At 44.5% G+C, this 12,407-nt stretch overlaps 1 protein-coding gene across 2 annotated transcripts in view; it reads right to left on the minus strand.

The window, feature by feature from the left end:
* LOC135564482 (tyrosine-protein kinase RYK-like) overlaps positions 1–12,407 on the minus strand; it is a 159,998-nt gene that overhangs the window by 96,041 nt on the left and 51,550 nt on the right. For both annotated transcript variants that reach the window (XM_065009493.1, XM_065009492.1), the window contains exons 2-3: positions 7,389–7,510; positions 2,375–2,474 (exon numbers count right to left, since the gene is read on the minus strand). In XM_065009493.1, the coding sequence (XP_064865565.1) occupies positions 2,375–2,474; positions 7,389–7,510 (222 nt within the window). The remainder of the gene's footprint in view (positions 1–2,374; positions 2,475–7,388; positions 7,511–12,407) is intronic.

The raw sequence follows: 12,407 nt of genomic DNA on the forward strand, positions 1-12,407 counted from the left end.
TATTGACCCCCTTGACTTATTCCACATAGTTTGAGCCTGAATTCAAGATGGATTAAATTAAATATTCTCTCCCACCCATCTACACACAATTATCCCTAACGACAAAGTGAAAACATGTTTTATAAGGCAAATGTATTGAAAAATAAATGCAGAAATATCTCATTTTACATAAGTATTCACACCCCTGATTCAATACTTTATAGAAGCACTTTTGGCAGTGATTACAGCTGTGTGTCTTTCTGGGTGAGTCTCTAAAGATAGTTCCACACCTGGATTGTGCGACATTTGACCATTATTCTTTTCAACATTCTTCAAGCTCTGCCAAATTGGTTGTTGATCATTGCCAGACAACTATTTTCAGGTCTTGACATAGATTTAAAAGTTTATTTAAGTCAAAACTGTAACTCAGGAACAGTCACTATCTCCTTGGTAAGCAACTCCAGTGTATATTTTGGCCTTGTGTTTTAAGTTATTGTCCTGCTGAAAGGTGAATTCATCTCCCAGTGTCTGTTGGAAAACAGGCTGAACCATTCAACTCTGTTTTAAAGTCACCATTGGCCCCATGGTGAAATCCCTGAGCGGTTTCCTTCCTCTCCAGCAACTGAGTTAGGAAGGACGCCTGTATCTTCGTAGTGACTGGGTGTATTGATACACTGAGTTAGGAAGGACGCCTGTATCTTTGTAGTGACTGGGTGTATTGACACACTGAGTTAGGAAGGACGCCTGTATCTTTGTAGTGACTGGGTGTATTGATACACTGAGTTAGGAAGGACGCCTGTATCTTTGTAGTGACTGGGTGTATTGACACACTGAGTTAGGAAGGACGCCTGTATCTTTGTAGTGACTGGGTGTATTGATACACTGAGTCAGGAAGGACGCCTGTATCTTTGTAGTGACTGGGTGTATTGATACACTGAGTCAGGAAGGACGCCTGTATCTTTGTAGTGACTGGGTGTATTGATACACTGAGTTAGGAAGGACGCCTGTATCTTTGTAGTGACTGGGTGTATTGATACACTGAGTCAGGAAGGACGCCTGTATCTTTGTAGTGACTGGGTGTATTGATACACTGAGTTAGGAAGGACGCCTGTATCTCTGTAGTGACTGGGTGTATTGATACACTGAGTTAGGAAGGACGCCTGTATCTCTGTAGTGACTGGGTGTATTGATACACTGAGTTAGGAAGGACGCCTGTATCTCTGTAGTGACTGGGTGTATTGATACACTGAGTCAGGAAGGACGCCTGTATCTCTGTAGTGACTGGGTGTATTGATACACTGAGTTAGGAAGGACGCCTGTATCTTTGTAGTGACTGGGTGTATTGATACACTGAGTTAGGAAGGACGCCTGAAGGACGCCTGTATCTCTGTAGTGACTGGGTGTATTGATACACTGAGTTAGGAAGGACGCCTGTATCTCTGTAGTGACTGGGTGTATTGATACACTGAGTTAGGAAGGACGCCTGTATCTTTGTAGTGACTGGGTGTATTGATACACTGAGTTAGGAAGGACGCCTGTATCTCTGTAGTGACTGGGTGTATTGATACACTGAGTTAGGAAGGACGCCTGTATCTTTGTAGTGACTGGGTGTATTGATACACTGAGTTAGGAAGGACGCCTGTATCTTTGTAGTGACTGGGTGTATTGACACATCATCCAAAGTGTAATTAATAACTTTTCCTATCGAACAATAGGTGTCCTTCTTTGCAAGACATTGGAAAACCTCCCTGGTCTTTGTGGTTGAATGTGTGTTTGAAATTCACTGCTCGACTGAGGGACCTGACAGATAATTGTATGTGTGGGGTACAGAGATGAGGGACCTGACAGATAATTGTATGTGTGTGGTACAGAGATGAGGGACCTTCCAGATAATTGTATGTGTGTGGTACAGAGATGAGGGACCTTCCAGATAATTGTATGTGTGGGGTACAGAGATGAGGGACCTTCCAGATAATTGTATGTGTGTGGTACAGAGATGAGGGAACCTTCCAGATAATTGTATGTGTGGGGTACAGAGATGAGGGACCTTCCAGATAATTGTATGTGTGGGGTACAGAGATGAGGTAGTCATTGAAAAATCATGATCAACACTATTATTGAACACAAGAGTGAGTCCGTGCAACTTATCATGTGACTCGTTAAAGCACATTTTTACTCCTGAACTTATATTTAGACATGACATAAACAAAACAAAGAGGTTGAATATTTAACGACTCATTTCACATGTATAAACATATCGAAAAACATAAATCCACTGTGACATTATGGGGTTTTTGAGTGCTAATTTCACCCATAGTTAAAGTCAGGCTGTAACACAACATGGAAATAGACCAGGGGTGTGAATATATCAGGAAGTGCTGATTGGTTGACAGACCTGAGGCTGTGCGAGGCACCTCCCCCTGGGTAGAGATGTTGCTCTGTGGTTGGTTCATAGCTGCAGGGTTGTCCACATGGAAACCCATCTGGTAATCAACCTGCAGGAGAGGAGAGGACGATCAGTGTGTGTGTGTGTGTGTGTGTGTGTGTGGCCTATAGACTGGCGTCCCGCGAGACGGCAGGGCAGCGAGACAGCAGGGCAGCGAGACAGCAGGGCAGCGAGACAGCACGGCAGCGAGACAGGGCAGCGAGACAGGGCAGCGAGACAGCTCTCGACTGTTGCCTCTCCCGAGTCTGTATTGGAGATGCAGCGATGAGACAAGACTAACTACCAATTGGATATGACGAAATTGGGGAGAAAAAATATCCTTAAAATTTAAAAAAAAAAATACTATCTGATGTGCTAGATCAAATCAAATCAAATGTATTTATATAGCCCTTCGTACATCAGCTGATATCTCAAAGTGCTGTACAGAAACCCAGCCTAAAACCCCAAACAGCAAGCAATGCAGGTGTAGAAGCACGGTGGCTAGGAAAAACTCCCTAGAAAGGCCAAAACCTAGGAAGAAACCTAGAGAGGAACCAGGCTATGTGGGGTGGCCAGTCCTCTTCTGGCTGTGCCGGGTAGAGATTATAAACCTAGAGAGGAACCAGGCTATGTGGGGTGGCCAGTCCTCTTCTGGCTGTGCCGGGTAGAGATTATAAACCTAGAGAGGAACCAGGCTATGTGGGGTGGCCAGTCCTCTTCTGGCTGTGCCGGGTAGAGATTATAAACCTAGAGAGGAACCAGGCTATGTGGGGTGGCCAGTCCTCTTCTGGCTGTGCCGGGTAGAGATTATAAACCTAGAGAGGAACCAGGCTATGTGGGGTGGCCAGTCCTCTTCTGGCTGTGCCGGGTAGAGATTATAAACCTAGAGAGGAACCAGGCTATGTGGGGTGGCCAGTCCTCTTCTGGCTGTGCCGGGTAGAGATTATAAACCTAGAGAGGAACCAGGCTATGTGGGGTGGCCAGTCCTCTTCTGGCTGTGCCGGGTAGAGATTATAAACCTAGAGAGGAACCAGGCTATGTGGGGTGGCCAGTCCTCTTCTGGCTGTGCCGGGTAGAGATTATAAACCTAGAGAGGAACCAGGCTATGTGGGGTGGCCAGTCCTAGATGCCTTGCTTATAAAACTATATTTTTTAAATCCACTGATATGCTACATTCATTGTTACTGCAGCTCTCTGCCCCTTTGACTGATGGTTCACCCATATTTCTAACCTGCTGATTATATCTGGTACAAGGTTTGGCAGGCGGACCACGTCCTGCACCTACACGTAGGTCTAGACCTTTGTGACCTGAATCATTATCCGCCCCGTTTCTAAACCTTCTTGCTAAAATATTAGAATCTTTGAACTGTATTCTAAAAATGTACATCAGTCAGGTTTAAGCCCAGGTTGTAGCTCCATCTCTGTTGCTTCCCTAGTTATCAATGATGTTGACTGTACGGATAAAAGGCAACATTGTGCTTCCCTCCCTGCTAATTCAGAGGCTTTCCATACCGTCGATCACTCCCTGCTAATTCAGAGGCTTTCCATACCGTCGATCACTCCCTGCTAATTCAGAGGCTTTCCATACCGTCGATCACTCCCTGCTAATTCAGAGGCTTTCCATACCGTCGATCACTCACTGCTAATTCAGAGGCTTTCCATACCGTCGATCACTCCCTGCTAATTCAGAGGCTTTCCATACCGTCGATCACTCCCTGCTAATTCAGAGGCTTTCCATACCGTCGATCACTCCCTGCTAATTCAGAGGCTTTCCATACCGTCGATCACTCCCTGCTAATTCAGAGGCTTTCCATACCGTCGATCACTCACTGCTAATTCAGAGGCTTTCCATACCGTCGATCACTCACTGCTAATTCAGGGGCTTTCCATACCGTCGATCACTCCCTGCTAATTCAGAGGCTTTCCATACCGTCGATCACTCCCTGCTAATTCAGAGGCTTTCCATACCGTCGATCACTCACTGCTAATTCAGAGGCTTTCCATACCGTCGATCACTCACTGCTAATTCAGAGGCTTTCCATACCGTCGATCACTCACTGCTAATTCAGGGCTTTCCATCACTAATTCAGAGGTCGATCACTCCCTGCTAATTCAGAGGCTTTCCATACCGTCGATCACTCCCTGCTAATTCAGAGGCTTTCCATACCAGAGGTCGATCACTCACTGCTAATTCAGGGGCTTTCCATACCGTCGATCACTCCCTGCTAATTCAGAGGCTTTCCATACCGTCGATCACTCCCTGCTAATTCAGAGGCTTTCCATACCGTCGATCACTCCCTGCTAATTCAGAGGCTTTCCATACCGTCGATCACTCACTGCTAATTCAGAGGCTTTCCGTACCGTCGATCACTCCCTGCTAATTCAGAGGCTTTCCGTACCGTCGATCACTCACTGCTAATTCAGAGGCTTTCCGTACCGTCGATCACTCACTGCTAATTCAGAGGCTTTCCATACCGTCGATCACTCCCTGCTAATTCAGAGGCTTTCCATACCGTCGATCACTCACTGCTAATTCAGAGGCTTTCCATACCGTCGATCACTCCCTGCTAATTCAGAGGCTTTCCATACCGTCGATCACTCCCTGCTAATTCAGAGGCTTTCCATACCGTCGATCACTCCCTGCTAATTCAGAGGCTTTCCATACCGTCGATCACTCACTGCTAATTCAGAGGCTTTCCATACCGTCGATCACTCACTGCTAATTCAGGGGCTTTCCATGTCCGTCGATCACTGCTAATTCAGAGGCTTTCCATACCGTCGATCACTCACTGCTAATTCAGAGGCTTTCCATACCGTCGATCACTCACTGCTAATTCAGAGGCTTTCCATACCGTCGATCACTCCCTGCTAATTCAGAGGCTTTCCTCAATTGGCCAAGACCGGGCTACATGTCACTGGTTTAAACACGACCTCACAGATAGAACTCAATGTGCATAATATTTAACCTACACTTGTATTCTGATACTGTCGTGCATGATATCGCCCCCCACAGTTAGCTCTCTGAACTACAGTCTACCTTTGATACTGTCGTGCATGATATCGCCCCCCACAGTTAGCTCTCTGAACTACAGTCTACCTTTGATACTGTCGTGCATGATATTGCCCCCCACAGTTAGCTCTCTGAACTACAGTCTACCTTTGATACTGTCGTGCATGATATCGCCCCCCACAGTTAGCTCTCTGAACTACAGTCTACCTCTGATACTGTTGTGCATGATATCACCCCCTACAGTTAGCTCTCTGAACTACAGTCTACCTTTGATACTGTCGTGCATGATATCACCCCCCACAGTTAGCTCTCTGAACTACAGTCTACCTTTGATACTGTCGTGCATAATATCACCCCCCACAGTTAGCTCTCTGAACTACAGTCTACCTTTGATACTGTCGTGCATGATATCACCCCCCACAGTTAGCCCTCTGAACTACAGTCTGATACTGTCGTGCATGATATCACCCCCTACAGTTAGCTCTCTGAACTACAGTCTACCTTTGATACTGTCGTGCATGATATCGCCCCCCACAGTTAGCTCTCTGAACTACAGTCTACCTTTGATACTGTCGTGCATGATATCGCCCCCACAGTTAGCTCTCTGAACTACAGTCTACCTCTGATACTGTCGTGCATGATATCACCCCCTACAGTTAGCTCTCTGAACTACAGTCTACCTTTGATACTGTCGTGCATGATATCGCCCCCCACAGTTAGCTCTCTGAACTACAGTCTGCCTTTGATACTGTCGTGCATGATATCGCCCCCTACAGTTAGCTCTCTGAACTACAGTCTACCTCTGATACTGTTGTGCATGATATCGCCCCCCACAGTTAGCTCTCTGAACTACAGTCTACCTTTGATACTGTCGTGCATGATATCGCCCCCCACAGTTAGCTCTCTGAACTACAGTCTACCTCTGATACTGTTGTGCATGATATCGCCCCCCACAGTTAGCTCTCTGAACTACAGTCTACCTTTGATACTGTCGTGCATGATATCGCCCCCCACAGTTAGCTCTCTGAACTACAGTCTGCCTTTGTATCACAGAAAAACGTTGACTGGAAATGAGTACTGAATGCCGGTAAAACTAAGTACATGTTTTCTCTAGAGCACATAAAAAATAACGTTGATGATTTCAGCATACGTACGTACTTTGGACGGTGCCCATATTGATCGTGTCTCTGCTTACAAATATATGGCTATATGAAAAGCGGGCTTTTAAAAAGCATATTGAAGAGTTAGTTAAGAACGGAGAATAAAAATGGCCGTCTTCTATAGAAACAGGTCCTGCATCTCGCTACATAGTAGAAAGCAACTGGTTGGTCCTCTGTGATGTCATCGCCACATTCTCTATCAGACAGCTGGTTGGTCCTCTGTGATGTCATCACCACATTCTCTATCAGACAGCTGGTTGGTCCTCTGTGATGTCATCACCACATTCTCTATCAGACAGGTGGTTGGTCCTCTGTGATGTCATCACCACATTCTCTATCAGACAGCTGGTTGGTCCTCTGTGATGTCATCCCCACGTTCTCTATCAGACAGCTGGTTGGTCCTCTGTGATGTCATCCCCACATTCTCTATCAGACAGCTGGTTGGTCCTCTGTGATGTCATCCCCACGTTCTCTATCAGACAGCTGGTTGGTCCTCTGTGATGTCATCACCACATTCTCTATCAGACAGCTGGTTGGTCCTCTGATGTCATCACCACATTCTCTATCAGACAGGTGGTTGGTCCTCTGTGATGTCATCACCACATTCTCTATCAGACAGCTGGTTGGTCCTCTGTGATGTCATCACCACGTTCTCTTTCAGACAGCTGGTTGGTCCTCTGTGATGTCATCACCACATTCTCTATCAGACAGCTGGTTGGTCCTCTGTGATGTCATCACCACATTCTCTATCAGACAGCTGGTTGGTCCTCTGTGGTGTGTGTGTGTGTCTGTGTGTGTGTGTGTGTGTGTGTACCTTATCCTTGGAGCGCCAGGTGAAGTGCAGGCTGTTGGTCTCGCTGGGTACAGGCAGGATGAAGGAGAGAGCATAGTGGTTTACCACGTCATCCCTCACGTAGTACAGCTCTGCATCTAGACCTGCAACACACACACACACACACACCTGGTCTCTCACACACCTGTTCAAAATCACATCCTTATTGGTCACATACACATGGTTGGCAGATGTTAATGCGAGTGTAGCGAAATGCTTGTGCTTCTAGTTCCCAACAGTGCAGTAATATCTAACAAGTAATCTAACTATTCCACAACAACCACCTAATACACACAAAAAGGGGTGAATGAGAATATGTACATATAAATATATGGAAACTATAGAACAGGGTTGTCACAATAACATAGTTACCAACCAAAACATCCTCAATGAAATGAGAGAAAGTGAGTCATAACACACTATGGTATGTTCCTCAGCTCTGAACCCAGCATACATTCACAAAGAGCCCTGCCTGCAATATGCCTACAGTTGATGCCTTATACAGAGACCGAACGACGAGCAGAGAATTATAAGCTCAAAATTGGGGAATCTCCATAGAAAGTGCATTTTAGTCCATGACTCAAATTAGGCCTAATCTGTGTCCGGTAAACTGGCATTTAGGTCCAACACCACATCAAATATAGAATAACATTCCATTCTTGGTCTCCTTCCCATCGCTGGCTTGCAAACTAACAGCTGTTAGAAGTTGGGGAGCTCTTTTAAGGCTCAAATCAAAACACATCAAAAACACTCAAGTGAGGCAACCCTTGAAATATGACAGCAATTTCCTATCCAGGAGAAATTTGGGTTAGTGAAGGCTTACGTGGGAAATTGAGGAATGCTTTCCATAAAATACACAGATCCTAAGGAATCTCTCTCTATTAAAGAATATATATATATATATATATATATATATAATAATAATAATAATAAATGAATAGGGGTTAGCTTCTATAACTAATGAAGTATTACTCCTCAGTTTCATTGCAGGGGTTAGCAGTTTGGAGATGGGATGGAGAAGTCTACCACTAGTAGACTGAACACAGTCTTGTAGAGACAGTCTACCAGTAGACTGTAGTTCTGACGGCAGCATGGTCTCACCTCGACTATAATCGTGCTGTGTTAAACTCAGGAGGACATGTTGTCAGACATGGATCTCCTCTGTTACATCGTCATTAGAACACGTACAAAGTTCTAGAACAAAAAGTATCCCCAGACGTCCATGTTGCCTGTCTGTGTACAGCTCTTCCCAAACACAGCCTGGGTTGTCACAGATACCACTGTTGGCACTAGCAACAAGGCACAAAGGATGGAGAGCAAAAAAATAAAAAATTATCAAGACATTTTTAAAACATGTATTTAGAAAGCAAAACCATAAATGAAAGTTAGAAAAGTTGCCAATCGCAATATAAAGTCAAGAGAAGAAAAGGCCTAGGAGGAGAGTGGACTAGAAACGATTCGGTTGACCGTTTTGTGTGTGGATTAATTGTCGGAGTAGAGGACCTTGTGCATTTCAGGTAAAATAACAACTCAATGTTTATATCCCAGGACAAATTAGCTAGCAAGTGCAAGCTAGCTAGCTAAATTGCCATAAAGGTTTAATGATTTTCGACCTGTCCCCAAATTAATGTAATTGGTTCAGAGTTTGTTCTGATATTTTAACACGTTTGGTGTGGGGGGGGGGACAAAATAAATATATGTACAATGGTGCGCACGCGCGCAGCCGGTTCAGGTTCCGTGTCACCTCCACTGACCGCGTTCGTCTTTCAGTCACCCACATGAGTATAACCAATGAGGAGATGGCACATGGGTACCTGCTTCTATAAACCAATGAGGAGATGGGAGAGGCAGGACTTGCAGCGCGATCTGCGTCAGAAATAGAACTGACTTCTATTTTTGCCCTTGGCAACGCAGACGCTCGTTGGCGCGCGCGAGCAGAATAATAGAGATTTCTACATTTATTTTGCAACACTCGTGCACGCGACGACACAAGCAGTGCCCAAAAATCTTGGACGACCAAAAGTAGTCTGTTCTTCCAAACAATCGATTGGACAAATTTTTTTAAAAGATCAAGATATAACCATCAGTTTAAAAAGAAAATGACTGAACCCTCCTCCTCCCGCTCCTACTGGCATCCTACCACAACTCACATGAAATGGCAGGTAATAGGCTTCAGGTGGAACGCCAATTTTATCTTACCATTTCTCCTGATCTGCGTGTCAGCTATGGTTTTCAGACGCACATTTCTGTGGAACAGTTTCATTTAAATGTATAATAACATCTTCGTATCTCAAAAAACTATTTTTTGTGGAATGCAGTGATTGTTTTTTTTTGCCACATATAAAATGGGACCTAGTGTCATCCCCCAAATATTTGACTCCAGTTTGCCCAAAAAAAAGCACCTGGAAGCATTTGGATGATCATCAAGACTCTGGGAAGAATGTTCTCCGGACGTCATGGGTCAGGAATAAACCAGCGTGAACATTTCACTCGCATTTGTGAATAAAAAAAAAAAAAAAAAAAAAGAGTCAAGTATGATCACGTGTAAACGAGTAAACTAACTTCCGCAGTGGTGGATTTCTGCCGTTTTGTTTCATAGCTGGTAAATGAATCAAACAATTCTAAAAAGTCAAATGAACTATGAATCCTAGAACGTATCCCATCTCGCACTGCAACACTGCCTGGCTGGGCCGTGTGCACATGAAGAGCTGAGCGAAACATTCATTTTTAGAAGCGCTGCACCACGGGCATAAAAAGTACTACTGAATTGAAACTTTGTACTTGTGTTTCTTGAATATTTACATCGTTTTTCACTGTTTGAGTTTGAACTGCTCGGGAGAACTCTGCTACCATGTTACCACGGTAACCTCCCCCCTTTAAAAGGGGCAGGTGAAAATGTTGGTCTCTCATCTGTGCCATTTTGGTTAAAAGACACTGAAATAAAATTAAATATAACACTTCTTAATAGGAATACATTTATTGTTTTAGAAACATTACAAAGCAAATGTACAAAATATGTAAATTTAGGCCCTGTTCACACCCGGAGTCAATACCCTGGCAGAGATTACAGCTGTCTTTCTTTTAGAGAGTCTTTCTGGGTGAGTCTCTAAGAGTGATTACAGCTGTGAGTCTTTCTGTGTTAAGTCTCTCCACACAGAGCTTTCCACACATGGATTGTAAAACATTTGCCGATTCAAGGATTGTGTATCAGTGACATTCAGAGGGTGAATGGGCAAGACAAGATATTTCAGTGCCTTTGAACGGGGGGGTATGGTAGTAGGTGACAGGCGCACCGGTTTGTGTCAAGAACTGCAACGCTGCTGGGTTTTTCAAGCTCAACAGTTTCCTGTGTGTATCAAGAATGGTCCACCACCCAAAGGACATCCAGCCAACATGACACAACTGTGGGAAGCATTGGAGTCAACAAGGACCAGCATCCCTGTTTGTCAGACCTGCTGTTATACTACACCACCCCCCCCCAACACCCAGTTTGTCAGACCTGTTGTATTTGTGCCGGTGTCTGCTTAATTTATTTGTATTTATTTTATCTCAGCCCCCGTAGCAACAGGAGGCTGCCAGGCTGTCATTAGTTCTTAATTGACTAGCCTGGTTAAATAAAGGATACATTTTTTATGAATTTATTTTAAAATTATGGTGGAAAATAAGTATTTGGTCACCTACAAACAAGCAAGATTTCAGGCTCTCACAGACCTAAAACTTCTCCTTTAAGAGGCTCCTCTGTCCTCCACTCGTTACCTGTATTAATGGCACCTGTTTGAACTTGGTATCAGTAAAGGAGGGAGTTGAAAGTCTGTGTTGCCCAGCAACAGCCCCAAAACATCACTGCTCTAGAGGAGATCTGCATGGAGGAGATCTGCATAGCCAAATACAAGCAACAGTGTGTGAAAACCTTGTGAAGACTTACAGAAAACGTTTGACCTCTGTCATTGCCAACAAAGGGTATATAACAAAGTATTGAGATAAACTTTTGTTATTGACCAAATACTTATTTTCCACCATAATTTGCAAATAAATTCATTAAAAATCCTACAATGTGTTTTTCTGGATTTTTTTCTCATTTTGTCTGTCATAGTTGAAGTGTACCTATGATGACAATTACAGGCCTATCTCATCTTTTTAAGTGGGAGAACTTGCACAATTGGTGGCTGACTAAATACTTTTTTGCCACACTGTATGTGAAGAAGCTTGCCTGTCCATCATGTTAGTGTGACTCGGGGGGGGGATGATTTAGTCTCCAGACTAGTAGTAACAACAACCAGTTGGTTTCTAAAAGACATGTGGTCGAGGAGGCCGACTGAACTATGTGGCTTCTTTCCAAAACCACAAACCAATGCTTCCCGTTTCCCCGCATAGTACCAGACCTTTGTGTATAGGGGAGGAAAAGCCTTCTGAGGAGGGGGAGAGGGGTGGAGGGGGAGGGCTTCTGAGGAGGGGGGGAAGAAGGGGGAGAAGAGGGGGGGATGAAGATGGGAGGGGGGGGAGAGGGGAGGAAGATGGGAGGGGGAGAGGGGGAGGAAGATAGGGGGGTTGTCTTTACGATGCTTAAGTTCAAAACCCTTTCATGGTCAACTCACTGTTCAGACCAGGACTGCACCCTATTCCCAATATAGTGCACTACTTTAGACCAGAACCCTATGGAACTATTCAGACCAGGAGGCAGAGCCTACATCCCAAATGGCACCCTATTCCCAATATAGTGCACTACTTTAGACCAGAACCCTATGGAACCCTATTCCCTATATAGTGCACTACTTTAGACCAGAGCCCTATTCCCTATATAATGCACTACTTTAGACCAGGTCCCTATTCCCTATATAGTGCACTACTTTAGACCAGAGCACCATTCCCTATATAGTGCACTACTTTAGACCAGAGACCTATTCCCTATATAGTGCACTACTTTAGACCAGAGACCTATTCCCTATATAGTGCACTACTTTAGACCAGAGACCTATTCCCTATATAGTGCACTACTTTAGA

This window comes from Oncorhynchus nerka, linkage group LG25, assembly GCF_034236695.1.
Source record: "Oncorhynchus nerka isolate Pitt River linkage group LG25, Oner_Uvic_2.0, whole genome shotgun sequence".
In the NCBI taxonomy this organism is placed as follows: Eukaryota; Metazoa; Chordata; class Actinopteri; order Salmoniformes; family Salmonidae; genus Oncorhynchus; species Oncorhynchus nerka.